General features: G+C 52.8%; 12 protein-coding genes across 12 annotated transcripts; 3 read left to right on the plus strand and 9 right to left on the minus strand.

Annotated features, from left to right (window-relative positions):
- Positions 1-543: 543 nt before the first annotated feature.
- Positions 544-2407, minus strand: COCMIDRAFT_91337 (uncharacterized protein; the record flags this gene model as incomplete). Its single annotated transcript, XM_007688301.1, has 3 exons — positions 544-1877; positions 1931-2293; positions 2353-2407. 3 exons carry the CDS (start codon positions 2405-2407, stop codon positions 544-546), a joined length of 1752 nt encoding a protein of 583 aa, XP_007686491.1.
- Positions 2408-2621: 214 nt separating this feature from the next.
- On the minus strand, positions 2622-2843 carry COCMIDRAFT_91280 (uncharacterized protein; the record flags this gene model as incomplete). The annotated part of the gene is made up of 1 exon (XM_007688302.1): positions 2622-2843. One exon carries the CDS (start codon positions 2841-2843, stop codon positions 2622-2624), a length of 222 nt encoding a protein of 73 aa, XP_007686492.1.
- A 2019-nt stretch (positions 2844-4862) lies between these two features.
- On the minus strand, positions 4863-9552 carry COCMIDRAFT_35404 (uncharacterized protein; the record flags this gene model as incomplete). Its single annotated transcript, XM_007688284.1, has 9 exons — positions 4863-6038; positions 6086-6175; positions 6455-6598; positions 6650-8320; positions 8388-8502; positions 9008-9165; positions 9219-9277; positions 9334-9474; positions 9540-9552. The coding sequence occupies 9 exons, from the start codon at positions 9550-9552 to the stop codon at positions 4863-4865; spliced, it is 3567 nt and encodes a 1188-aa protein (XP_007686474.1).
- Positions 9553-10338: 786 nt separating this feature from the next.
- On the plus strand, positions 10339-11119 carry COCMIDRAFT_3966 (uncharacterized protein; the record flags this gene model as incomplete). Its single annotated transcript, XM_007688261.1, has 2 exons — positions 10339-10402; positions 10452-11119. The coding sequence occupies 2 exons, from the start codon at positions 10339-10341 to the stop codon at positions 11117-11119; spliced, it is 732 nt and encodes a 243-aa protein (XP_007686451.1).
- A 400-nt stretch (positions 11120-11519) lies between these two features.
- On the plus strand, positions 11520-12858 carry COCMIDRAFT_91271 (uncharacterized protein; the record flags this gene model as incomplete). Its single annotated transcript, XM_007688303.1, has 2 exons — positions 11520-11634; positions 11690-12858. 2 exons carry the CDS (start codon positions 11520-11522, stop codon positions 12856-12858), a joined length of 1284 nt encoding a protein of 427 aa, XP_007686493.1.
- A 680-nt stretch (positions 12859-13538) lies between these two features.
- Positions 13539-14612, minus strand: COCMIDRAFT_25026 (uncharacterized protein; the record flags this gene model as incomplete). Its single annotated transcript, XM_007688271.1, has 1 exon — positions 13539-14612. One exon carries the CDS (start codon positions 14610-14612, stop codon positions 13539-13541), a length of 1074 nt encoding a protein of 357 aa, XP_007686461.1.
- A 478-nt stretch (positions 14613-15090) lies between these two features.
- Positions 15091-20187, plus strand: COCMIDRAFT_25027 (uncharacterized protein; the record flags this gene model as incomplete). The annotated part of the gene is made up of 2 exons (XM_007688272.1): positions 15091-16353; positions 16459-20187. 2 exons carry the CDS (start codon positions 15091-15093, stop codon positions 20185-20187), a joined length of 4992 nt encoding a protein of 1663 aa, XP_007686462.1.
- A 1092-nt stretch (positions 20188-21279) lies between these two features.
- COCMIDRAFT_35408 (uncharacterized protein) lies at positions 21280-22536 on the minus strand (the record flags this gene model as incomplete). Its single annotated transcript, XM_007688285.1, has 1 exon — positions 21280-22536. The coding sequence occupies one exon, from the start codon at positions 22534-22536 to the stop codon at positions 21280-21282; it is 1257 nt and encodes a 418-aa protein (XP_007686475.1).
- A 752-nt stretch (positions 22537-23288) lies between these two features.
- On the minus strand, positions 23289-23819 carry COCMIDRAFT_91275 (uncharacterized protein; the record flags this gene model as incomplete). Its single annotated transcript, XM_007688304.1, has 1 exon — positions 23289-23819. A coding segment is annotated over one exon (531 nt), but the record flags the coding sequence as incomplete, so codon positions are not given.
- Positions 23820-24433: 614 nt separating this feature from the next.
- COCMIDRAFT_91350 (uncharacterized protein) lies at positions 24434-25435 on the minus strand (the record flags this gene model as incomplete). Its single annotated transcript, XM_007688305.1, has 1 exon — positions 24434-25435. One exon carries the CDS (start codon positions 25433-25435, stop codon positions 24434-24436), a length of 1002 nt encoding a protein of 333 aa, XP_007686495.1.
- Positions 25436-25735: 300 nt separating this feature from the next.
- On the minus strand, positions 25736-26425 carry COCMIDRAFT_45858 (uncharacterized protein; the record flags this gene model as incomplete). The annotated part of the gene is made up of 1 exon (XM_007688298.1): positions 25736-26425. A coding segment is annotated over one exon (690 nt), but the record flags the coding sequence as incomplete, so codon positions are not given.
- Positions 26426-26702: 277 nt separating this feature from the next.
- COCMIDRAFT_91367 (uncharacterized protein) lies at positions 26703-27521 on the minus strand (the record flags this gene model as incomplete). The annotated part of the gene is made up of 1 exon (XM_007688306.1): positions 26703-27521. The coding sequence occupies one exon, from the start codon at positions 27519-27521 to the stop codon at positions 26703-26705; it is 819 nt and encodes a 272-aa protein (XP_007686496.1).
- Between the last annotated feature and the right edge of the window lie 96 nt (positions 27522-27617).

A 27617-nucleotide genomic window follows, 5' to 3' on the forward strand; every position in this document is an offset into this window, starting at 1 on the left:
TTCCATCCCAATATCATACCATTTTCTTATCATATCCTGCAATGCCTGACATGTCGTACTTGGAAGAAGGTTTACCACGGTCTAGGTCGGCAGGTGTAGGCCAATGCAAGTCTGTGACTGGGTCCCAGCAATTGCCCGCGTACTAACAAATAGCAAGCTCGGCCAGATTATTAGAGCCGACCATCCTAGCAATAGATCCACTGCGGGTCCGTCAAAGATCTTTGTAGATCTCATTGACCGTGCGCTACTTAACCTCTATCACGCTCACGTTAGACAATCTGCTAGAAGAGAACGGACAAAGTGTAAATGAATGCAGCACCCGCCAATGGAATCGGAAGTGAGGACATGTGATATGCGAGAGACGCTGAAATGCCCGATGTTCGAGACGCACACATGTAGAGACCGACCATAAACGCCAAGAGACCATGCAACCGTAAAGGAAGAAACCCCCCCCCCCCCCAAAAAAAAGAAAACACTCTAAGACGGTTGCTCCGAAATCCGCCTTGACGGAAACAATGAATTCGTAAATCAAGATGACATCTGTTATCGTACAGACTCAATGATGGAAATATCATCGACCGCATCCTCGTCAGCATCGTCATGAAGAACCTTCTTGAGGCCGTTGTCAATGGTAACGGAACCAATGTCTTCCTTGGGGACCCAAAGCAGCTGGATCGCGCCAATGATGGCTATAGCAGCAAGACTGAACCAAGCTGCTGCCGAGCCTCCAAGAGAGTATATGAGTCCAATCAATGGGCAAGAAATAGTTCTTGCCAGACAGCATGCAGACATGGCGAGGCCGTTGACGCGACCAAGGACGAGCGGTGATGGGATGGCGTTCTTCATCAGAATCAGAGCGCATGGGAATACCACAATTCCGAAAAAGGCCTGGAGGAAGAGAACAAAGTAGACACCGGTAGTCTCGAATATTGGCGGAAAGGCAGTGATAAATGGGACGAATAGGTACGTAATGGGGTATAGGACGATCATCCAGATGAAGGAATTCCAGACTCCAGCCCACTCTACAAAGATGGGGAAAATGAAGCCTTGGACAAAGAGCGTGATGAAACCGTTAACAGTCAGAAAGGTGCCTACATCAGGAATGTCTTGGCCGAGACCGCCATGGAAGTCGAGGCCTCTGTGGGTGTGGTCGTCTAGGACCCAGACGGGAAGGATTGAGAAGAAGGCCATTTGGTGGAAGGCGAGAATGGACATTGCGAGGATGACCATGACGACGGTTCGGTTAAAAGTCCGACGAGGCTTTGGGGGTGGACCGCCGCGAATAGGTAGCACATCTTGTTGGATCTTGATCGAATGCATGGTTCCAAAGGATGAACGGCGGATGTCGAAACGCTGGTCAAAGGGCATGGGCATACCTTCCTCCATGAACGAGGCTCGCTTGCGGATATGACGAATGCTGCCTGAAACGGAGATTGAAGCTAAACGATCGCGGGTAAAGCTGGCGATGGAACCACGGTGACGCGTAGATCCAGCGGTTGAGCCGCGAGGGTCGCGGCCAAGATGTTGGTGGTTTGGAGGCGGTGGCAGAAGACGGCTCCTCTCGTTGGCAGGAGTTTCGTTGATGGTGGCCATATGGTCCACGTGGTCGTCGTGGTGGTCGGCAATTCCGTTTTCTCCCTCTGGCTTCTCCTCGCGAACAAGGGTTTCCTCTAGGAAAAGCATGCCCTGGAGAATGGCTAGCAGGATTCCAACGGCGGCAACGAGGTTAGGCAGGAAGTAGGGATAGCGTCCAAAGAGGCCGTCCTTGTCGAAAGTGTTTGGGTACAGTCGTGCAGGCTGGGCGAGGAAACCACCCATTGCCGAGCCAATGATGCCGCCCAGAGTCCAGACAAAGGGTTGGGTCGCGTATGCGCGTGCTGGGGGTGGGTTAGCCGAATATTGGCGACAGCAATGGTGCAGGACAGCTTACGCTCATGGGCTGGGTTCTTGACCATTTCCGCCACCATGGTCTGCATGATTGCGACATTGCCGTTCAGTGCGCCGCCGACGAAGCGGGCAAGCAAAGCGACCCAGTAAGTGGGGGCAAGGCCAAAGACCAAACTTGAGAGGGCAACGCCCAAGAGGCCAGAGAGAGCAATGGGCTTTCGACCATAGTGGTCAGAAACCATACCCCATAACGGGGCAGTCATTGCTTCGGCGATGGCGTAGGCCGAAACGAGCAGGCCGGCGTAAAAGGAAGCGTCGCGGTGCGACATGCCGAGATCCTCAACCATCTTGGGAGAGTAGGCGAGGATGGAGTTGAAAGCGAGAGGCTCGGAGAATCGACATATTCCTGTGGTGGTGGGGTGAGAAAGGAAAGGGCGTCGAGGTTGGGATATAATTTGGACTTACCGATGATGATGAGCTGCTTGGTGGGAAACGGTGCATCCTTTGGATCTGGAGGCATGATTGCGGTGGATTAGGGATTAAGAGGATTGGGGAGGGGAGGAGAGGGGAGGGGAGGGGAGGAGCGAGGACGAGCAGCGTCGCCTCTTGTTGTAAGAAGATGGAAATCAAGGATTTACGGGCAGAGAAAGGCAAGACGAGCATGGAGCTTATCACGGCGCGCTAGAGAGAAGGTGGGAGCAAGGCAAGCACGGGCCGATGATTCCCCTCACAGCTCAGTGAGTGACATGCACCGTGCCCACGCACCCCGGACTAGTTTCTGGCGCATTGGCATTTGCACTCGCATTCCACGACCACCACGGCCGCCCATGGACAATGGCGCTGCAGCCTCGCCGTTGGGCGTGCAGCTGGCGGGCGCTGGTGGGGGGGGGATAACATGCGGGGTGTGCTTGCGCGTACTTGTGCTTGGTTGTATGTATACTTGCATGTGATGACATGGCGAGGGTGTAGTGTATGGATCAATCTACTGCATCTTTACATGTACAGCAAGTACATGTATATGTTTCTGTCGCCGACGACATGATGATGCGGGTGATGACGACGGGGCCGTTCGCAGCTGCCTCGCTCTTTCTCTCTTTCGTAGGCGACTAGGCCGCATGTTGCTGTGGCCCCAAACACTGGACGGGTCGCCCCTGCCGGGTTTGGTGCATGCGTCATGAGCAGTGAGCGACTATTATTCGCTGCCAAGCGGCGATGCAGTTCATCGAGCTGCGCGGGCACAGAGAGGGCAGAGCCAGCCTGTACTATCCATGTGCCTACCTACTGCTTGCTCACCGCACTTTGCCATCATCTGCCATTGTTGCCGCACTATCCTCTACCTCGTACTAAGTATACGGCTGCCGCGCTTCAATGCCTACTATCCTACTATCTGCTAGCCTCTACCCTTTCTTTATCTCCCTCGCCCCAGGCCGTGGCCCGCCCCAACCACCATGCCATCAGCTCTCCGGAATGCCCTGGTAGGAAGGTCGTGGGTTCGTATACAAAATCTGTTGAGTAACATGTCACGCATATCACGATCCCACGTTACCCGGTGGCGTTACCAGCCATCACGAGGCCTACACGCTCATCGTCTCTGTACAACTCTCCGCGCCAATGGTTGTCGCTATACACTACATGCTCTGTCCAAAGCCTGCTGCACCCACCCTCTCCCATCTCCCACCAAACACCAATCGCCTCGCCTCTTCCAGCTACTCCGCCAAGCATTTGCCATTTACACCGACCGTTTTCCACAGTCAGCGTGACAGGTCGCTAATTACTCCAACCCCCCAAACGGCCCCAATCCCTGCTCTTGTATATCCCTCAACCCGCTCCACCGCTCCACCGCTCCACCACTCCTCCACCACCCCCAACATCTGCCCGTCGCCTCCCATGCTCTCACGTGACATCGCGTCACGTCCAAGCTCGTTGCACCTTTACTACTACTCTGCACAATAAACACCTACGTCAACCATCTTTTCTTTTTCTCTGCCCCCTTTACCTGCCCGCCCGTCCGCCCCGTCCGCCCCGTGCCTGGCCTGGCCTGGCCTGGCCACTCTCCACCGCACGCACCAAATCTGCCTCAAAGCGAGCGGGTGGAATAAGTAGCCATCTCACCAGCCTCGCCTATCGCACCACTCTTCCCCCTTCCGCGGCCTCTGCTTCTTGTCCCCCCGCGCACAAGAACAAACTGCAACCAACCATCATCCCCCCCTTCTTTGCATTCCTGCGCACTCCTGTTCCTCGCGCTAGTCACCCGCCAGTTACAGATGTAGTTCAATGCCGTGTCTCTTCTTTTCCTCCTGCCATGATTCACAAACATGACATTTGTTCCGATACCCGTTGCCCCAATGCAAGCGTTGCTTTGAATAGAGTCGCCGCCTACCCGAGCACAACATACGTGCGTGCATGGGATCGAGATTCAACAAAGTCCCAATCCCCCTTCGCCATCAGAAACGCTCCTCCAATTTCCTTTTGTTTGTTTGTTTTTTCCCAAATTTCCACGCATCCAACTCTTTTCTTACCCCTAAACAATCATAACAATAATGATAATAAGTCGTGACGACCTTGACTTCCTACACAACATCCATGTTTTCGCACGCCCACCTTATTCCGCGGGCAGTTCCCCCCCCCGCCTTGCTTAAAACAGTATTAGTTCGCACCTCGCTTCATCCCGGCCGCCTGCGCCTATGCCTACTCGTCACACATCCACCCCACGCTATATGCCAAGCCTGTGAGTTAAAAAACACACACACACAGGGCAAGAACCTTGATTGTATTGCACTGCGCCGAGGAACAGAACTTGGAATGACAAAAAACAAAAAAGAACTAAAGGATACAATTTAAATATCCAATGTCCAAAAAACTATACGACTTGCCTCGTTAGAAACAACGACATGAACAAGGAACAATGGACAATATGAATGAGGATAAAGTAAGACACAAAATACTCGTGTATTCACAACACATCATCATCATCATCAAGTAAGATCCGTCCCATCCGAATGCGCCCCCGTCACACCCGTCGCAAAATCCTCTCGAATCCTCGCCAACGCACTCATCTCCTCCTCATCATGCACCTCATCCTCGACATCATCTTCACCCTCGCTATCCCCCCTACTCCTCGCACCATCGCTAGTACTCCGACTGCCATTGACCAACTCACCCGTCTCCTCGTCATTATCCGACTCGTCGTCGCTATCATCGTCCATCTTACTGCTACCGCTGCTGCGCGGGTCGCGACCGAGCTCGGGCTTCAACTTGCGCTCAAAGTCCTGGGCGTGGGCGTCGCGGAAAATGTCGCCTACATGCGTGAATGCGCGTTGCAAGGGCGACGGGCGGAAGTCGTCTTGGGCACCGCGACGCTTGCGGGCAAACGACTGCGGGTCGTCTAGTTCGGACCCTGTGGCTGTAGCTGGGTGACGGGGACTGGCTTCGGTTGGCGTTGGCGGTTGTTGTCTTTCGCCAGGCTGTTCTTCGTCGACTTGCGTTGATGCGCGAGGGATACCAGAGGAGTGGTCCTCTTCCACCTCTGCAGTCGAAGGAACGTAGTATGGCAGAGGGACATCGCGGCTGGCACGGAACCGTCCGACGTTGGTACAGTGCTCGTTCTCTACACGGAATACTGACCACATGCCTCTTCGTATTATCTCCAAGAGTGACACTACAAACGACGTCACTGCAGGATGGGAGTTTTGAAGCGGCACAATCGTGTACAAAACCCAAATGTTTCGTAGAATGGGATCGATGCACATGGCCGTGTAGTACCACCAGGCCTTCTTGTACCCCAGCTCTTTGCGCAGAAAGGGGTATTTTGCACGCGGATCGCCCAGACTCCAATCGTAGTAAATATCCCAAAAGCTCGTATAGATGCCGTTGATGATTCCAAAGGTAATGTACGCGGCTTTGGTTGAGGTCCGCGTGTCGATACGATGAATGCTGAGTGTGACATTGAACAAAATGGTAGCAGTGTACTTTCCACCGTTCAACAGATGGGGAAATTTGTTGCCAGTGTCCTTGTATCGACGGAGACACTGTAGCAATCGCCATACACCAGGAAGGGCAGAAAGAAAACCAGTGACACGCAAATGAGACGAGTTGCATTGCGGCGGGTAGTTCCAGTCGTGTGCATACAGACAGAAGAACATGGCGATATTCTACAAAAGTTAGTGGCATACAAGCAAAAAAGTTGCTCATGACTTACGCTCATGCTGTATGTCAAGGAACAAAACATGTCACCCATATAGAAGTCTCGCCATTCGACGGGATACACACCAGCAAGTATCAAACGCCACTAAAAAAACTGTCAGCAAATCCATAGGCGACAGGACACACCAAACTTACCAGTGAGTACAACAGCCACATTCTTGTCCGGAAGTAAAATACCCTGAGGGGATTGAACAAAACAGCAACGGATATCCCCACAAGAATGACTGGGTAGTACAGATATATGTGCGCCCCACCGACTTGATGGAAGTTGATCTGCATAAACAGTCCCAGCATGAACAAATACCAACAAGGAATCTGCAACAACGTCAGCCTTGATCACAGTCTTTTTGCACAATGCACAAACCTCTGCAAGTTGCCTCCAATCCAAATGGTGGCGGGTATCATATTCGAAGATAAAAACGTAATTGATCTTGTTCTCGTGCCAAACTCGGCACGCCAGACAGAAGAGTAGTGTAAGGAAGTTGATAATGAAGTATCCGGCATAGATCTGGCAATGTGTTAGCGTGGCCAAGAGCAAAAGGTTCCCTGTCCTTCTCACCTGTAATAAATAGCTCGTATTTACAGCTAGCGTACTTGGATTTGGATCGTACAAGTCGGCTATGCTATTTGCCTTGATGATCCCCTGGAGGGCCAGGATGGTACCGGCGGCCAGCAAAAGGCCGTTGCGGAAGGTATTGTCGGTATAGTCACCGGCACGTGCAGTCTTAACGCGCAGCTTGTTGACGGCAACCTTGTGGTTGCCCTTTTCAAAGTATCTTGCATAGAGATCTTCCACGGTTCGAATGTGTCCCTCAATCACATCGCTGTTGACGAACCACGCCTGGTTCACTTTCTCATTCATGTAACGAGATGTCGGACGTGCATTCACAGTCTTGTCGTACTTTTTGTTGATTTTGCGAAAGGCGGTGCGATTGAGCAAGGCGTAGGCTTTGAGCAATTCCAGTCCACGATAGTATTCCTGGAGCGCTATCTTGAGTTTCCGCTTGGCTGTCTTGTAAGGGACCTCTGGCAGGTCGGGGCGACGAGCAAAGTCACGGCGGCTGTCCGGATGATCTCTGGGTCGGAGGGCTGCTGGGGTCGTGAGTTGAGCAATGTTCTTGGTGCTCTTCCCGTACTTGCCCGCATTGATGGCTTCGAATGCAGCATCAATAGGGTTCATGAGCGTATCCTTTAGTACGCTGTTATTGACCCAGCTGTGCTGAGCTTCATCGCCTCGACTTCTGTCTTGGCCACCACCGAGGAGATGGTCATCTTCGTGTTTCTTATGCATCTTAGCATTGATCTTGTCAGTCTGTCGTTGGATGACATCGTCAATACGGCGGTCTCTCATAATATGAAGTTGGTCGCGCAAGACAGCCAGACGATCGGTGGCTTCATCTTCCTTTTGCTTGTAGAATCTCTCAATCTTGTCCAGCTCACCATCAAGAAAGTTGAAGAACTCAGCCTGGCGGAAGTCGAAGTCACGATATGCTTCAAGTGGCACATCGCCTGGACTAGCTGGAGGGGTCTTGTTACTCGCGGAGAACAAGCGGCGTACCGAGGGTCGTGGATGGGACGAATTGATGGGGCTTGGCGTCGAGTTCATGCGCTTGGGACTGAAGACGCTTTTGTACTTTGCGGGCAAGGAGTGGTGACTCTTGTGGGGTGCCCTTGTCTTGCCCACCTCGAAAGCATTGTCCGTCTCTGGCTCTGCAGGCGGCGGCAGCGTCACAGTCTTTGTCTTGGTAAGGGGCTCACCAGACAAGCCCACGTGGGGAGAGACATTCTCCGGGTCAAGGGCAGCACCGGGCAGCTTCAGGGACGGCGGGGCTCTGCTCTTGCCCGCAAAGCCTTTCTGTTTACCATTGGGAGGGCTGGTAGCGGCGAAGCTGCCATAACTACTGCCCAGGTAGGAGGGCTCGCGTTGTCCCTGGTTCAAGGGTTCTTCCTCGGGCGTGCGGCCGAGCTGGCTGCCCTGACTGGCCTGTCCGCCGTCCGCCTTTCGCTGCAAGCTATTCCTGCTGCGCGTATTGGTAATGGCGAGCGCTCTCAGGTCTTCTGTATCTCGGGCATTGCCCTGGTGCGTGTGCTCTCGGTTCAGGTACGTGTACTTGGGCGCGGCGTCCAACGGCGACGGTAGTACACTGGCAGCACCACGTCTGCGCAATCGCGGGGTCGACTCCACATGGCGGAGGGCGCGGTCGATGGCCTTGAGCTTCTTTTTGCCCAGCTAGAGAAAATGTCAGTCTGTGGGCAATGCTACTTGCAGGCTAACGGGTCCGATAACGGCAGCGTACTTTGTAATCCAAATATTTGAGCCTCCACTCCGGCACGAGATCGCGCTCGAGTTCCCTGTCACAGTCAGCAGCCGTGCGTGGCCATGGGCGCAGTTTTCTCGTCTCACTTTGCAAACTTCATGGCAGTTTTGTGGGCGCGTCAGTAGCGAAAAAACGACGAGGGACAGGCACGGCGCGTCCCTTCGCGACACATGGGGGGTCCACGACCAGCCGGTAATAGCTGACAACTCAACACGTGGGCCAATCTATCGGCGCTCGTAGGCCAGCTGTTCATGCACGACGACCCAAAGATTCAATGGCGCTGCGAGGGGCGGCTGGCTGGCAAGCTGAGGGGAATCTCTTCTCGTCGTCGAACCCACGAATCACGCCCAGCTTGGCGGTTGGCAAAAAGGGTCCACACGTCATCATTCGTCAAACCACTGTCCCGGATTCTCAACGGCATCCGGTGCATCGGCATCTAGACCAAAGGCGTCGCCAACACCGCCAGCATTGGACATTTCTTCACAATCAAACAAAAAAAAGCATGGGACACAAAAGCAAAGGTGCATGAAGAGTACATAAGCGTTCATAGTAAGCGTAAAGCTGCTAGTAGTCCCGTCTACCACCCGCGCCTCTCGAACCTCTCCGGCGCACCGTATTGGTTAGGGTTGTATTGGTCCGCTCCATGGTTATCAATGTAGTGCTCGTCGTACATGCGCTCAGCGTGCTCTTTCGCGTCGCGCTTTGCCTTCTCCCGGTCGAACCAGTCTTCTCCCTTGGTCTCGGCAAGCTTGTCGATCTGAAATCGTCAGTCTCTATATTGAGGCATTAAAAGATTGACTCGAAACATACCTCGGCACCTGCAAAGCCTGCAAGCAGCTCTTTAGCGAATTGATGTGATACAGGCTTGCCTAGTAATCAAAATTAGCACAAGGGTGTAAACAGGAAAGGGTTCGTTGTCGCATACCCTCTTTGCGCTGGTGGTCTTCAAAAGCCTTGAAACCTGCAAAGGCTGCTCCTCCAGCAATCATCTCATGGCCTAAGCTGGACTTGTGTTCTTCAAAGTTCTCGTTCTCGTAAACCTTCTGGTAGTTGTCCTCGTTTCTGTCTAGATTACTTGTCAGTATCCTATTCTGCAGGGCTTTTGCAAAGGTATACTGGCAAACAACTCACCCCAGAAACCCATTGTGGCTGATAGATGCAAGTAGTTTGTATGGAGATTGGTTGCGAGAGGATTCAGTGTAGTTGTTGTGACAAAGTGCGAGATGGATGTGTATGTTCAAGAGAGGCAGACTGGACCCAGCTTTATACTCGTCTTTAACTACCACGTACACCAAGTTTATCGCGGCCGCGTCAGCGCTATCTAGCTACCATCTACGTAGGGATCCATTGAAACAGGAGACACCAGCTATAAGGGCCGATCGAGCCACTCGCCAAAGCATTCATCAGCCATACAGGGTCCATTTGTGGCTCAGTTGGCCAGCCGTCTGCGGGGTTTTAACGCCCCTTGACATCATTCAACCACACCTTGTGCCGGTACCGATGTGTAACACGGTCTGATAGTATGGAGCATGGCTGAACGTGGCATAGATGCGTGCGTAATGCAGCGAGCCGTGGACTCCGGAGCGCGGGATTAATGGGCCGGCAAAATAAGCTTCCTTGGTATAGCTTAGCCTCTGGGCTATGCAACTGCAATTCTGCTCCTTGGGCGGGGAACTATGAAACGAGCTGGACTCATGCCTTCAGAACTCACCAACAGCAATGTGCAATATCAACACGCCATCTCTGACAAAATCTATCGCCATTAGAGAGCAGAATGGGGACATTGGCAATGGCTAAGAAAGAAAGCTTGGCTGTTTAGTCAGTGAAGATCTCCCGGCTCAGCTCAGGCGATCGCTGACTTGCCTCGAACCCCGCGATCGTCCGCCCCTCCAAGAGCTCAGCCTCACAACCTACCGTAACTTGCGACAACATGCCAGGCCGCCTCCCTGTAACAACAGACTTCCCTTCATCGGCGGTTTTAACCGTCACGCCGCGTATGCCGAGGTCTGCCAGTAACTCCTGTGTCTCCGCTAACGAGCCCAGCGTCTTCCTCGCAGCCGACCAACGTCTTGATCCTTCTGCACGGCCTCGGAGATACGCATGAGCCTTTTACCAAGCTAGGACAACAGTTGAACCTGCCAGAGACAGCATGTATCGCAGTACAAGCCCCCAACCCGGTGCCGTTCGATCTTGGTGGGATGAACTGGGGTGAAGACATGATTTTTGACTCGAGCACCGGCGAAATGGACATGGACACAGGCCTACAAAAGTCGGTGCAGCTGGTGCTGGACGATGTCATTCGCAAAGGGCTCATTGACAAGTGTGGCTACAAGGCGCGCGAGATTATGATATTTGGGTTTGCACAGGGCGGCATGGTCGGGCTACAGGTTGCCGCCGAGCTCTATGGCGAAGAGCTCGGCGGGGTAATCAGCGTTGGCGGTCCGCTGTCACAATCTGTGCCGCTCAAAGCGCTGCAAAACAAGAGCAAGACTCCCGTATTGGTCTGCAAGGCGAACAAAAAGTCGGCGATTACCGACAGTGCAATCTCCAAGCTCAAAGACGCTTTTGAGTACGTCGAAGTGGCAGAGTGGAAGAAGAACGGCGACGGCATGCCGAGTAGCCGCGAAGAGATGATGCCTATTATGCAGTTCTTTGCCCGTCGCCTACGAAGCACCAAAGGCGTACCCGCTGGAAGCGTCGAGCTCAGCTAGACACTGGGCCTGGAAGCAACAAAAGAACCGGAATGAGCAGGAGACGGGGGCGCAGCCATGTACGCATGTCGACTCATCGCAGCGTCAACAACGTCAGCAAGCAACCTTTTCCAAGCGCTGGGTAGGTAGCAAAGAAGGGTCTGTGGGGCCATTGGGTCTCGGGAGATTAGGCGTGGAAGTGGGCAATATCAATAGAAATTGAAATGTAAATGCTAAAGCTCCGTGTTGTATTATTGACACCGCTTCTGGCGTTTGGTGGAGACTGTTCTTTCCAATCCCCGTTGGGCACGTGTTAGAGGTGCCATGTGGCCCAAGCTCGTCCTACGTCATGCTCTAGTGCCATCTGCTCCTTCCTCCACTCTTCTTGTAGCATCTGCACGTCTCACCGCTACGCACCAACATGGCAGTGCCGAGGAATTCCCTACGAGCTTTCCTCACGCACGCGAGAGGCGCACTTCGCGATGCTATTGACTGCAGTCAGAAGATCACGTTTGTGATTGGCAATGAATCGGCCGGTGAGCATGACTCCCCGCTGCACGCAAGGGCGTTTCCCGTACTCATGCAATCCAGACCTTGATTCCATGTCAAGCTCGATTCTCTACGCATACCTTCGGTCCATGTCACCGCAAAAGAAGGCGTTTAGTTCAGTCTACGTGCCAATCACAAATATTCCAGCTTCCGATATCCAGCTGCGGCCGGAATACCTTGCCGTTTTCAAGCACGCTAACATCGAGTCCAAGCATTTGATTACACTGGACGATCTTCCTGCATTGTCAGATATCCGGTCCAAACTCGCACCCGAGAACACACGGTGGATTCTGGTAGACCACAATGCTCTCCAGGGCCCGCTGGGTGACATCTATGCTGACCGCGTGGCCGGCGTTGTTGACCACCACGATGACGAAAGCAAGGTACCAGCAGACACGGGTGAAGAGCCTCGAATTATTGAAAAAAGCGGCAGTTGCACTAGCCTGGTAGCCAATTATTGCCGCCCGGCGTGGGATGCCCTCTCTGCATCGGCGATGTCTTCTGGGGCATGCCATGGACAGGATGACAGCTTGTCAAACGACGCGGCCTTTGTCCAGCAGTGGGACGCAGATGTAGCCCAGCTGGGCCTGGCCAGTATCCTCATTGACACGGCAAATCTTCAGGATGCGAGCAAAACGACCGAGCACGACCGTGAAGCAGTCGGGTACCTCGAAGCCAAGATTATGCTGTGCCCCCGATTGGCTGCAAGCTTCGATCAGACTAGGTTTTATGAGGAGATTGATGCAGCAAAGAAGGACATTGGTAGCCTACAGCTGCAAGACATATTGCGGAAGGATTACAAGCAGTGGGACGAGGCGCAGAGACTGGGCATTAGCTCCGTTGTCAAGTGCATCAGCTTTTTGGAGAAGAAGGCTGGCGATGAAGGCAATGCGCCACGACGCGAAGCGTTGTTGGAAGCGATCAAGAAGTTTGCAAAGGATCGTGAGCTGGGCATGTTCTGTCTGATGACGACGTCGACGTCTGCGAGCGGGCAGTTTGAGCGAGAGCTCCTTTTGTGGGCTTTTGACGAGGGAGGAGTATCAGCTGCCAAAGCCTTTGCCACGAATGCACGGGAGGAACTTGGCCTGGAAGGCTGGCAGGGTTACAGCGACCTGGACAGTGGAAGCGAGTGGAGAAAAGTTTGGTGGCAAAGACAAGTACAGCACAGCCGGAAACGTGTTGCGCCGTTGCTCAGGGAAGCCATGACATGACTATGGTCGGCGGGTAGCAAGCTGTAGTGGGGAGTGTTAGACTGGTTGGTAGAGGTAAGGGGGGAAGGGTACATGGCAGGGTAGCAAGGGGGGGGGGGNGGTATTTTGGGCAAAGCGCTACGCCGAGAGGCCGGAAGGGGAATGTATGCGATTGGTATGTTTGCATGTGTTTTGCATTGTATGTATGTATGTATGTATATATGTATGTATGTAGGTTTAGGAGTGGTATGTACCTAGATGGAAGGGTGCATAGCAACGGTTGGGCAGTGCGAGGGGCGTGCTGCTTGGGCTGAGGTTGGGTAAGTAGGGTGGGGGTTGTGGTTGTGTTTGGGTGGGTTACTAATAAAGTAAGAGGCGGTCTGCCGACAACGGGGCTAGCGGCGGTCGCGGGGTGTTCTCTCGCACGCGACCGGCAGATGGGATAGTGAGGAAGCAGAGGATGTGCAAGTAAGTGCAGGCACAGGCATCCAGACACGGGCAGACGGGTCGGTCTACTATTTTTTTCACGACTGCAACGGCTCAGCCGAGTGGATGCAGGTGGGCACGCACAGACATGTATGGATTAGATGGATGGATGGATGGATGGATGGATGGACACAGACAGTATGTACAAAGATAGATGGACACGTTATCATGGCGTAATCGGGCGGTGGCAGGCGAGCGAGGCGGCGAGTAGCAGGTCAGGTGCAAGTGCATGAGTGCAGCAGAGGCGCAAAAGGAACACGTTTGGGCGACAGAGACTGCACGGCATACGGCACAGCGATGCGGCTCATTGGACGGGCATGGCAATGGGCATAGGAGAGCAGCGGCGGTTTGGAGACGGGGGGGGAGCAAGCAGCAGCGACTAGGGCTGCACTGCAAGATGAAGTGGGAGACGTGCGGTTCACACAACAGGGCGACGCAATTGCTTTGGCGTGTGCGTGCAGCAAGTTGCATGGGCCTTGTTGACAGCATGCGCAGCGCTTGATGTGCTGGCAGCGCAGGGGCAGAAGACGACTCCACCCGGCGGCCGTCAAGTTACGAGGGCGACAAGCAGAGCGAAGGCGTGATTTGCTGGTGGCTGCTGGCGGCGCAAAAAGGTGCAGATGTAAGTATCGGCGGGGGGAGGGGGTGTTTGAGAGATGATGGGATGCGAGGGCGTGGATGGATGGATGGATGGATGGGTGGGTTGTAGCAGCAATAGCAACAACACCACGCACAGCCAAGCCCTCGATGCTCCGGGAGAGCAGCGACTCGCCGACTGGCGAGAGGGTGGCGATGGGCAGGGCGTGCGCTGTCTTTGGAGCGAGTGCGAGGATGGGTAGCAGCGGGGATGGCCTGGCCGGGAACGTGTGGGCGGAGGAGCAGAGGGGGGTCCCTTTGCAGCTGAGGTATTTGGGTGCAGGGCGTGTGATTGGCGAGGGGGGGATGTGCTGGTCGTGGCAGGGCTGCAAGTCATCGCCGTCGTCGCCTGGCCCGGCGTGGAATGCACTGCGCAGAGGGGCAGAGAGGGCGCGCGCACCAAAGGCGGTCTGCATTCGCTGCCCTCTCTGCCCTCTCTGCCCTCTCTGCCCTCTCGTCTTGGCCGTTGAGCGTGCACACAAGGACTCGACCCCCGCCGCCCAATCACACCCCGCCCGCCTCGCTACGGCCCCCATGCCCGCCAAAAGAGTCAAAGACGCGCCAACGCACACGTCGAGGCCGTCGCCAGTTGCGCCCAAAGCAGCTCCTCCTCTCCCAATACCATAGCTACATCTGGCCATGCTGTAGCCCATTGCTGCCACTCCATCTTCCGTCAGAGCTGCTCCGCTCCCACCCCCCCCATCATCGGGCTGACACGCCGTCACGGCGAATGGCGAATGGCGACATGATGCGACGAACCCAACTCACGGCCACGCCCCCGGCGCAGGCCTCAAACACCCCTCTACGTATGTGCCTGTTTCTGTCTATTCATCCCGTGCCCCTCCCGACCCTCTTCTGTCCTTCTCTCTGTCCCTCCGTGCTTCTGTCTGGCTGTGTCCGTGTGCCCGTGTGCCTGGCCCAGTCGCTGGTCCCCCGTATCAATGCGCTCTGTACGATGAGCTGGCACTACGACCGACTCTGACCTCACTCGCAGCCGTGTCGCCCACCGTCACCCACTTCTCCTCGAGGAGCCACACGCCCTCGCACCCTACTTCTCAAGCAGACGACCCGCCTGCTGAGGCTCCCCCCCGGTCGCCCTCTCCTCGCCCTTCCAAACATTCCACGGCGACCATGGGCAGTCGACCTGGCGCGTCCCTCGACGCCGCTAGCAACGACCGCCATGGCCTCTCGACCCTCCTTCACCAAAGGCCCCAGATGGCCGCTTCCATGTCTGCTCCCGCCGGCCGCTTGCCTCGACTGCTCCCCGCCGACCTTTCCTCGTACACCGACTCGTACCTGCCCACCGCAGCCATACCCCCCTCGGCCACTTCCCTCGCTGAACTCGCCCACCTGATCCGCCTCCAGGGCTACCAGGAGCAGCGCAAGGCTCACTCCAGAGTCCGCCTGCACCGATGGCTCGTCTCCAGCGCCCTCTCCGCACGTCTGGTACACTGCGGCGAGCTGGCATACCGCACCCTCGTGGACAACTTCCGGTCCGACGACAAAAAGGCTTTTGCCTCGCTATACAACGCTCTCAACGACGTCCGCAACTCGTGTGACGCCACACGCCAGTATGCCCTGCTGGAGCCAGACCTGGAGTTTGGAAAATCAAAGACGACCAAGTCGGACAAGTCCCTCTCGGCCTCGACCTTCCTCAACGATGTTCCCTCGAAGATCCTGGACGATCTTCTAGATTTCATTTCTGAAATTCGCACAAACCCCGAATTTCTTGCTTCTCGCATTTCCAGCCTCTCGCAGCAAGAGCTGGCTGCTCTTACTTCTTTCCGCCAGGCCATGGACCCTATTGATTCAGTCATGGCCATCCAGGCCCGAGGTCGAAACCTAGGCTCCCAAAAGGCCCAGCAGCAAGGTGGCAACCCTATTGAACGACTCCTGTCTTTCCAGCGTCACGATCCCCTCTCAGCGCTTGTTTACACTATTTTTGCAAACTCGTCTGGCCCGGATTCTGCAGAGGACCTCCGCCGTACCGACGTTTGGGCCACCGTCTGCGCTAAACTAATCAAGGATACTAAGATTAGCCACAACTTCATCAGGACCATTCTGGACGTCTGGGCAGGTATGCGCGAATGGCCCGGAAAGGCCAACTTGGAGCTTTACCTAATGCAGACCCTCCAGGACGGCCAGTTCCTCCTCGAAAAGGCCGAGGAATCAAGTGTACGAGCTGGAGCACAGCCAGTCGCCCGCAGCACCAAGGATACCATTGCTGCAGACGAGTTTTTTGACAAGGCTGTCAAGCGCTTGTTTGAAGTCGTCGATGACGAGCCCAGTGCTGGTGGCATCCCAGAGGGCGTTTTGGAAATTGGAAATGCCATTCTTCGCAAGTTGAACGAGGAGAACGAAAGAGGAGCCCGCAAAGCATCGCAGAACTTTTTTGTGTCACGATGGCTGTTTTCTTCCTTCCTGTTGAACGCAATTATCCACCCCGAGGCAAGTTCTCACTTCTTCTGCATTGCCCGTTACAACACTAACATCTGACAGACGCACGGTATTATGATTGGTCACCACATCAGTGAACATGCCCGCCAGAAGATTCTCAAGGAAATCGCCATCAGAGCCCAGAAGCAGGTGCTCGACATGACGTACAACTGGTACGACTTCCTAGCAAAATTATCCAGCAAGCATGTTACTAACAACTCTACGTGTAGGAAGCAGCAGATCCCTGTCCTTCCGGAAATCCGCACCCACATTGAGAGCATTCTGGCTCGTTTCAAACATACAAAGACACCTTCCAAGCCTATCCTACTCCCTGCAAAGGCAATCACCTCGCCCAGGGAGACGGTTGAAGTGCAACCCTTCATTGTGCTCTCTCCAGCTGACATCATCACGCTGGTCAATGCGCTCTTCCCAGAGCGTCGCCCCTCATCGAGCCACATGGACAACGACAGCCAGCGCCGTGCTGGTCTAACATCATCCGCTTCTTCAGTATCTGGCATGTCTGTTCCATTCCGCAATGCTGCCGCGTCTATGACCGACGCAAGCTCTATTCTGAGTGCTAGTGCTTCATCCATGACAAGCGATCAGACCTCACGCGAGCCACTTTTGGACAACAACTCGACGCCAGTTGAAGAGCAAACTGACACCAAGCCAGCTCCGACAGAGCTCTATGGAAAGCGTCTGCGCATGGCTTGCTCAGAAATGACTCGCATTCTCGGCGCTGAAGCTACATCTGGCTCATGCCATCCATGTGCTGAACGATGGGCTGTCTTGTACATCTCCGCTGATGGCAAGCAACTCAAGCCACGCATGCGCAAAGACTTTGATGACGAAGAAGAGCATGACGACGACTCTCCAGACAGCGACAGCAGCGACGATGAGGGTACTACAGATAGATTTGATCTCGGCCACGATTATCACCAACTTAAGGAGGCGATTGTCAAGCTAGTGGAAGATTATGAAATCCCAAAAACACTGGCTCCGGATAGCGAATCAAAGAATTTCAGCAACCGTATGACGACACGCAGAAGCGTCCGTGGACGCGGCCCGATCCGCAACATTAGCGAGAACCTTGGATCTCGCAATCCATACAACTCAAACCAGAGTCACAGCCAACTCACAAACATGATTGCAAGCCAGAGAAGTGGTTCGTCACGCCGCTCTCCCCAGATTCCCAGGAGTCACAGCAACCCGCAAGTTGGCGAAAAGTCAGAGAACAGCTCGGTGCTCGTTACAATGTTGGAGACAGCAATGTACCAATGCCAGGCGCGGTCCGATTTCGTCAATGCGCACATGTACTACAAGACCCTGCAGAGTCTGCGAAGACTCAGTTCCCCAACCCTGGTCAAGAACGGATACGCAGCTCTTCTCAACTACTTTTCTCGTGGTCCCAGAGATTTGCTCAGCAAAGCAGCCAATGCCATTGAAGAATTTGAGGCATGGTTTGTGTGGCTCAAGCAGTCTCAGGAAAGATCAGACAACATGGTCGACGAGATGATGCTCACTTTCAAGAACCTGAGAGACAAGATGTGGTACATTACCGATGTCCGCACTTCCAAGCCATATGAAGACGCCAAAAATGTGGCCCTTGCCCTCAAGATCATGGACCAGCAATCCAAGACGCTCAACGCCAAGGGCCCATCTGGATCTCGATCCCGCAACGCCAACAGCTTTTTGCGACAAAACGAAGCTCAACTGGTTGACCTCATGGCGGCTTCACAGGATTTTGGTGGTCCAAACAAGCTCTCAGACGAGCAGTCGGAGATTACCCTAAAGTGGCTCATGCAGTACGGTGTCGAGAACTTTTGCAAGGGTGAGGAGCGGATTCACCGCTTCTGTCTCGAAGTTGACAAGTGTGTCACCAAGGTTATTGGTGAGGGTCTATTGGACGGTCCAGTACTTTGGGCCAGTGATTTGTACAAACGCGACCAACAGATCCTTGAGAGCGGACGACAAAAGGGTGATCTCTTCTTGACTGGCGTCGGCACCCTCTCTATCGCGGGTGACGAAGAGTACGAAACCCATGGTCGGGCTGGGTCGCGCAACAACGACTTTGCTCAACGCCCAAGCCACGGCAGTCTGCGTTCGGCCGCCACTGGCAGCCGTCCATCAATCTTGGAACAAAACCCCTGGAGCAGAAATCCTGCAGAGTCGTCTGACTACTTCGGCGCATCGTCACCAGTCTTGGCCATCGACCCAATGGCTACCTTTTGGTCGCCGTTCCAGACACAAGCGCAATCACCGACAAACGCAACGAGCATTCGCCCACGAACTGCCTCGTCTTCCAAGGGCACTGTCATGCTGAAGCAGTCGGCCACAGTCAACGAGGACAAGCGCCGCTTCATGCTCGACTTGAAGCAGACCCTCACTGGTCTTCTGTTGAGCGATCTCGGCATGATGGTGTTTGCGAACGGCAGTGAGACCGATTCATGGTTTGGTGGTGATCTACTTGATGACTGTATCGAGCGCCGAGACGAAGAGGAACGCCGACGCAAGAACAAGCTGGCTAAGAAGAAGAGCACAAAGAACATCCGAAGGCAGACTGTTGACCAACGAAACTTGCCCTTGGAAGCGCTTGGCCGGACAGAGCGCAGCTCAGCTGCACCGCCTGTTGCAACTTTGCAGCATGTCGCAGCCGCCGATGCTCATCAGTCAGCTGGAGAACATTCATCGACTTCCAGCGATGCTACCTCGCGATCGTCCGGCAATTCCACTGCAAAGAAGGCTGGGCTATTGGAGTTCCCATACAACGTTGCCTTCCAACGACTCCTCAGCAGGTTTCAAACGCACCCCAATCCCTTCTCCAAGTTGCATGCATTGTATGAATTGGAGCTTCTCATCATCGCTTCATTGTCTTCTCGAACTGGTCGATCCTACAATAATAACAATAATAACAACATCCGCCGCGACACACTTCCTCCTGTTCCCCAATCGCCCACTCTTGGCGCCATGCCAGAACTTAGCTCTCGTGAGCCAGCCACCCAGACTTCGCGCGCCCACAACCTGGAAGAGGCAATTGCAAACTGCGAAGAACGTCGCTCTCAAAGCATGAACGTAGATCGCGTAAGCAATGCGTCGCCGCTACCTCGCAACGGCGCTCGCTCTCCAGTTGGGCCGCCAAGCACAGACATGATTGTCGAGGTCATTCAAGGACTCTTGCGAGACTCCAACATTCGCCCCAAGACTCTCTTCAGAGACTTGCAGTTTATCGCATCCTTTGTGCCAGCGCAGATGCTCGACAAGACTGCGCGTGGTAAAGCATTCTGGGACGTCGGCCTCGCAGCCCTCGGCTTGAAGCAAGACGTCTGCCGCATCATGGTCGAGCTCGTTGATGAAGTCATCACCCAGAACTCGAAGCGCGATGCAGGCAAGGCAAACAGCAGCAGCATGACCGAAAAGGTCGGCTCATCATCGTCAGCCCTAGGTGATGAACCCATGTCCAAGTACACCATGGAAGATGCAGGACGCATGCTTCTCATCACTGCAAAGGAAGGCGATTCAGTTGCCGAGCGCGAACTCGCCATTTTCTACCTCACCTCCCCTGAACTCATCCACCGCACTGTGCTGCCGCTTACTAAGCCCAGCGAGGTCTTCAAGACTGAGCTTCTGAATCGCGAGAAACGAGCCTCGCAGGATCCTGCACGCAGCGATCCCATGACCATGTGCGTTGCGCAACACTGGATGGAGCAGTCCATGAAGGGTGGCGACCAGCTTGCTGCCAAATACCTGCGCCAGCGAAGCGAGCTGGAGAACATCAACCCAACCAGGGCATAGTATGTCTTTTTGCGCATTTGGTGTTCGACTTCTGCATTGATACCCCCGCGTTCCAACCGTTAACTTGAGTATTTTCGCGTGTTGCGCACACGTAGTTCACGGTCCAGATGATGGATGGTCAGTTTATGCATAGCGAGGGAGTTTCTTAAGTTTGTTATCCCCTGCTTTTTTTTCTCTTCTTCTTCTTCATTTCAGATTTCTAGCAAGCATGATTCCCCCCCCCATACTGTTACCTTTTAAAGCCGCTTGAGATGAACCTTTTACGTATTTTTCTTTTCCCGTCTGACCCCCATCATCTTCTTACATTTATACCGGCGCAACGCGACGAGGAGCGTCGAGGACACATGATGCTCTGTGTGTACGTGTGTAGAAATTTAGGAGTTGGATGTATGTCCAACGGTAACGCGAAACATGGATGGTAGGCTAAGTGTGGATTCAACGACCAGTGAAATGATTTTCTTATTTCAGAGATATCCACGAACGAAATGAACATGTATGGGAAAAATGACGGGGCAGGTAAACGCCAATGATGTAGTAAGCCACGAATTTCCTTTATTATTTCCTTTTCTTCTCTTCTTCTTCCTTCCTTTTTTCTTTTAATATCGAGACACAAAGAAGACAGGAGAGTACAAAGTTGAAATTAGGGTGGTATGCGTTGTTCATTTGTGTGAACTGCCGGGTATTGGTAAATATATTGCGATAGATGACACTCCGTCCCCCCTCCTTGTTGTTTGGTAAATTTGATTATGAATAAATAGGTTTGGACAGGAGTGCTTTTGAAATTTTGTTCAGAATAGTGAGGTATGGTGTGTTGCTTGTACTACATTTGCAACGCTGGTCATCAAAACTTGGAGATGAGAGAAAATGTGTTTGATGGGCACGATGTTGCGAAGTGTAGCTGAGAGATTTTGCCGAAGAGAGCAGTGTTGATTCAGGCTCGACTCATGCACGAAGTATGAATGTATACATATATTTACTAGAGGCACTTTGGTTGTAACGACAATACATAATCATTCAAATTACTCGTACCTTGTTAATCAAACACATCAGAATACCATGCCCACACGCCCCCCTTAGACTTGGTTGTGAGTCTCAAATATCGCGCCACGAGCTCGGCAAAGCACTAATCGAGCCTTCAGTATCAGCATCTTCGGCATAAGCCTGGTATCGGTGCAGCTTCGTTGGCCGTCTTGCAGCTGTACGGCGTGGGAGTCTGATAGTCGATGCTGCGTACTGGGGTGGGAGTGGCTGTGTTTGCAAAGCGGGTGGGATCTCGCTGTGCTGAGCAGACGACGATGGCTGTTCCTCGGAAGATGAGAATTGCGAATTGATACCCCTAATCGCGCTGACCAGCGTTTCCGCCTGCTGCAGCAAATCTCCAACGCGAGGAGGTACCGTTGGTGCCCGTTCAACGGCTTCGTCACCGCCGCAGGCAGTGGAGGCGCGGGAAGACAGTGCCAGCGACCCAAGTCCCGATGCCAGAGCAACCATCCTCCCCACGTCGTCGCCATAGCAGTATCCATCAAATGACTCCGCATCCTCGTCCTGGCTTCCGCTCGAAAACCCCTCAGACGCCGTTCTCTCCCCCGGAAACAACTCCTCAACCCCGGCCTCCTCCCCCTCAACATACAGCACAAACTCCCATCCTCCCCGTACCGTATTCCGTATCTTAGCCACCCCTTCCTTCAGCATCTGCACTTCATACCCCTCCAGCTCCATCTTGACAACCTCCCACTCCTCCATATTGCGGAAACACGCCCCGTAAACCCAGACACACACTTTCTCCCCGTTGCAGCTCCACTCCACAACCTCATGCCCCTCCTCCACCTTCATCTTCTTACACCTCACTTCGTTCTCAGTAAACCGGTAGGACTGACGAAGCGCATACCTTATCGTCGCATCCTTGCGCTGGAACGCGAATAGCCACCGTACAACCCACGCCACGCTGTGCACGCCGTATTCGAACTCTAGCGCTTCCCAGTGCCACTTGAACCCTGTGGCTTTGTTCTCGGAGTCGAAAATGGGGAACCCGTGGCCCGAGTACCATGCTTTTTGCTCTACGGCGCTGAGTTGCTGCACACGAGATAGGCGCAGGGAGATTGTGCGGCGGAGGGAGAGGATGTGGGAGAGGAGGGCGGGGTTGGAGGTTAGGGTGTGGGAGGAGAGGAGGGAGGTTAGGTAGGTACGCAGGTGGATTAGTTCGGGGGTGCGGAGGGAGGAAAGGGCGGAGGAGGGGAGGGGAAGGGTGAAGTGTAGGGTCGCTTCTGTTGGGAAGTGTACGGTGAAGGTGTTGGGGCGGTGGAGCAAGTTAGTGGTTGAGGGGGGTGGGGGGCGCGTGAGTAGAGACATTTTGGGGTGGATGTTGTGTGGGGGTTTTTTAAGTTTGGATTTTAAGAGTGAAGGTTTGGATATGCTGAAGAGCTTTGGTGGTATGGAGATGCTTGAAGGTTGGAAAGAGGGGGTTATGTACTTATGGTGGAGTTGGGGGTCATGGTGGGTTGTTTGAGTTCTTCACGGGGGAAGATTCAAGGTCCATGGTTGATTGCTGGCAGTTTGAAGCTACGGAAATCAACAGACGGATTGATTGAATCCACGGAGTAATCGCTTTTGTAGCACGCGAGGTTTAACGTGTTCAACGTCAACAACTTACGTGGTTGTGACGTGTACAGTGTCAAGTACATCATTGAATAGTGCACTTTAAGAAAACTGGACATCGGCAATAGCATCAAACTTAGATTTGTGATTTTTTTTGTCTCATCAATAGCGTACCCAGATTACCTAGAACACTCGACATATCAACCTCTCACGTATCGATGGACGCTCCACCATGGCCTTAGTCTTTCTCCATGACTTGAAGCGACATCTTGTCTTTCTGCTGTAGATGCGACGTGAACCAAAATCGAGGTGACCAACAACAACTTAGTACTGTTACACACACACACCATCCTGCTCTTAGCATTCACCAACGATTGCCAGAACACATATTCGTAAAAGATCAACCTTTGATTTCAACAACAAACTACTATCACGTCATTTCATTCAGCCACTTCAACAGCCACCCTCCCTTTCCCATCCAATCACCGATAACAAGACTAAGACTACTATCCACTAACCACCCTCGCCCCGGGCCTCTCCACACAAAAATAAAACTCAAGACAATCATCAATCCTGCCCAACGTCTTCTTCATCGCACCCTCAAACTCCTCGTCCCTCCCCTCCCCTCCCCCTTTCAACCTCTCCCCAAGCTGCCTCACGCAGTTCGGCCCCAACTTCTCAAGCTCCCCCCGCGGAATCGGATGCACAGCATGGATAACGCGCTCCGTGGCCTCCCACTTCTCGGGAAACTGCAGTTTGGCGTAAGGGTCGACGTCGACGGTGGTTTTGGTGTAGTGGGGCGCAGCTTTGACGAGGTCGAGGGTCGTGTAAGGGCCCCATTTTATGATGAGTTCTTCAAAGTCTTGGAGGGTGTAGTTCCACTCTGTGGCGGTGGGGGCGGGTTGGCCGGGTTGGACGGGACTGGGGACTGGGGCGAGGCGCATGGGGCCGAAGGGGATGCTGTGGGCCGCGTGGCCGTGGCGGCAGATGTGGTGGGTGTGGCGGCAGATATGACGGTTGTGGCGGGACATTTTGATGGTTGATGATAGTTTGGAAGTTTTGAGAGGGTTGATTGGGAATTGTGCGTGGTGGTATTGCTGGATGTTTTGGTAATGAGTACTTTAGAAGATGTGTTTCTGGATGTTGGGAAAATCACTGAGCGGATGTGCGAATTTTATAGAAAGGGAAAGGTTGCCGCATATTTTGTGGCGATTGCGAAATTACAATGGCTTTTTGGAAGAAGAATCGAGAATGCATCATTGTTGGTGACTCAATGACTAAATGTTCGTCGAGTCCGCACGTCGTACATGTATTTCGCAAACCCAACATGCTGGCAAATGCGTGTCGCACGGACGCCCCAGTCATACCAAAAACAATATTCCATAACTCCCTACGTTGTGTTGGTTTGTCAATTTTACAAGTTCCAGACAAAGTAGTGGTATCGTATGTAGCAAAGATGGAAGTAAACCCTGATTACAGTGGTTCTGTTCGAAACTGCTGTCACCAATTATGTCATTACAGGGTAGATCATGTTTGAAAAGACATATATACTTCAACTGAGGGAGGGAAAACAGCCATGCCCAATCAGGCCCAACACAATACATCGGCGGAGAAGATGAGTTCAACTCCTGTTCTTTGAACTATAGAAGTGCTATTCAAGTTCAATATGAATCCATTCGCCGTCTTCTGCTGCCTCTCCGTCCATGATTCCGTCAATGTATGCCTCACCAACGGTCATGTATCTTGTATCTGTACGCCTAAGGATGAAGGGCACCTGCGCTCCACTGACCAATACTACAAGATCACCCACCTTGACAGTCATCGAACTAATTCCTAAACGACCCTCTTTCGTGATGAGAGGCACTTTGCAGTCATTTATTCTCAGAATCTCACCCAGCATCTGGAACATGTGTGAAGGATATTCCGTCATCCTGTAATTCAAAAGAGCCCTTCTCAAAGCATTCTGGGATTCGGGGAAACCGTCGTCCTTTGTGCCGATTTGAATCACTTCTTCTAGTATGGTTAGAGCTTCAGGAAACTCGCTTGCTCTTTGTAGCATATTGTTTTCTCCGATTCTCATACCGGCGTGTGAGGCTCTGGCTGTGGTTCGCATGCGCTCCTTGACGTCCAAGTATGGTTTGTCGACACAGTACGTGAGTTGCAACATGGCATCAAGCCACTCAACTGGGGATACGGCTCTGGGCATGGAGGGCAACCTGCCGACGTGACCCAGTTGAAAGACTTCGTCGACTTGTTTGGCGTAAACCAGTATTCTCTCAGGCTTGGGGTCTTTGGTTGGCAAAATGAAACGATGTTTGTTCTTCGAACCACAGGCGTTAAATACAGGATGGAGGCTATAATCGTCATCACCGATTACTTGAAACATTGGCGGGTCTGCTTTAGACCAGTCTGGTACCCAGGAAGGTAGACCGTTTGGCCTCTTCATACCACAACAGATTGAGAGAAGTGAGATATGGCCTTTTCTTAGCATAGCAGCCATCGCAGTTGTATACACCTCCTCTTTGGATTTAGTGTAATCTGGGACGACGCCCAAGGCCTCTAAACTATCCTTGTCGTTTGCAAGACCTAGGAGAGCGAATACTTTGTCTCGTGGATCAGTTGCTTCCAGAGGTTGCTGGACGCCGTTTCCCATGTATGCAAAACTATTAAAACTGTTTGTTCGAAGCAATGATAGCAACGAATACTCTTGTTGTTGATATATTTTGGACATTGATAACATCAGATAGACCTTTGGAGACATAATCGTGAATAGTTCTTGTTGATAATCTGAGAATGGCCGTTTTTGCATTCCTAACTTTGAAATTATGTCTGCAAAGGCGTAAAACACTTTGAGCGCAGCGTGAAATCGCCGGCGGGATATTCGCTTAGTTCCGCAGAGCATTTGAGCTTGTTCTGGCAAAGTGATTTCCTGCAAAACCCAGATTCGGCTCCACCATTGTCGTTGAAAGAGATGGCCCAGATCAGCTAATGGAAGCAGAAAACGATGGGATTCAAAGCCACCCATGATATACAGAAGAATTTCGAATGCCTTTAGAGATATCGAGAGCCCGGTGAGATTGGAAGTAGGATTGGAAGTGGGCTCAGTGAGATCACCCTCAAGTGGTTTGATCCCCAGCATTAATTTCCATGCGGTTAGGCAAGCTGAAGTGTCTGTGGGAAGGCCCAATGATTCCGAAATCGAACCTAGTATATCAAGATGTTCCAGAACAGCATCACTGTTATGCGCTGACGGTCCAAGCCACGCTATCACTTCAGATGTCTGTCGATAGATGTCACCCATCAATGCGACTTGCCATCCTTTCTCTTCATCATCCGCCTGATTGATGCATATCGCATCAATCCAGATAACAAAACTCTCTGATTCGACTATACTGTTCAGTGCTTCGAACAGGTTTCTCGTCACCTCGAAAGTACGTCCGTTTACTAGTATGTGCCTAGTATCGCTCTTATCTCCCCAAACATATGACAAAGCCCGGTATGACGGATGCTGATCAAGACTAGCGTGAAATATCCGACATGCAGGTTGGGGATTGTTCGGCCATTGAGTTTTCGGGAGTAGTTCTAGAAGCCTAATCTCACGCCTTGATCGGTCCAGCTGCTTGCGGTGGAACGCGACTGTCATGATTGATCAGATGGAAAATCTCCTGGAAATGAACAACCAAATATTTTTCTGGTATAGGGAAAAATGGATTTGAACAATAATATGATCCTCTTTTGTAGATGAACATGTTATGCTGTGTTGTAGACAAACAAACATGCAAGGCTGTACAAGTGTTGGGTGCCTAAAAGTGGGGGCCTGTTTCTTCCCCGCCAACCATTCCCAAGATTCTTAACGTGCAGACTCTAACTTAACACCAATTGCCAGCACGAATCCTCTCTTTCTAGAAAATAAATCTAGACTACCAGGGATACCCCCCAGAATTATGTATAAACTTGCCCACCCCTTCGTCCCTCTTCCCCTCCACAAGTTCCATGACACTGTCAACAGTCTTCTCAGCACTTCGCGCACCAAACTCTTGCTTGTTATACGGCCCAAGATTAGATACTGTGAATCCAGGATCATAGCAAAACACTTTGATCTTCGCATCTGTCCCCTCTACAGCCCCAGCCTCGCCCTTGCCTGACACCGGCTCCATCGCATCGGTTTGCTTTACACCAAGTCCAAACTCAACGTACAGGCATGCCGTCAGCATGTTGAAAGCCACCTTACTCGCGCGATACGGAATGGCTTGAATCTTGTACATTGGACTTTCTGGGAAGAGTCGCCGACCGATACTTCCGGCACCAGAAGATATGTTGATGATCCTGGGGTTCTCGCTTTTCTTGAGAAGGGGTATGAGCGCTTTTGTGAGGAGCCAGGGACCGGTAGCATTGATGTCGAAGGCTGCAGCCATCCTTTCACGCTCTGTTGCACCTTCTGGGAGCGCGACGGCAGCGTTGTTGAAGAGAATGTCGAGTTTGCCATGCTTTTCTCGGATATGTGCCGCGGCTTGATTTATATGGTCGTCGCTCTGCACGTCAAGGTGCATCAGCTCGGCGCTGCCGGGGAGGTTGCGTGCTTGCAGGTTTTGCAGGGCCGCAGAACCTTTGCTAATGTTGCGAGAGCCAAAGAGGACATGATAAGTGCCTTTTTGGAGAAGCTGATGTGCTATCTCGAATCCAATTCCAGAATTCGCACCGGTGATTAGGGTGATCTCTTTGACAATAATGGATGACATGGTTGTGGCTTCAATGGTGACTGCTTTTGTCTTCAAGATGAAAACCGAATCTAGTGCAAGAGTATGGAAACGATGTATCAAGCCTCTTTCCGAAAA

This window comes from Bipolaris oryzae, assembly GCF_000523455.1.
Source record: "Bipolaris oryzae ATCC 44560 unplaced genomic scaffold scaffold_40, whole genome shotgun sequence".
Taxonomy (NCBI): domain Eukaryota; kingdom Fungi; phylum Ascomycota; class Dothideomycetes; order Pleosporales; family Pleosporaceae; genus Bipolaris; species Bipolaris oryzae.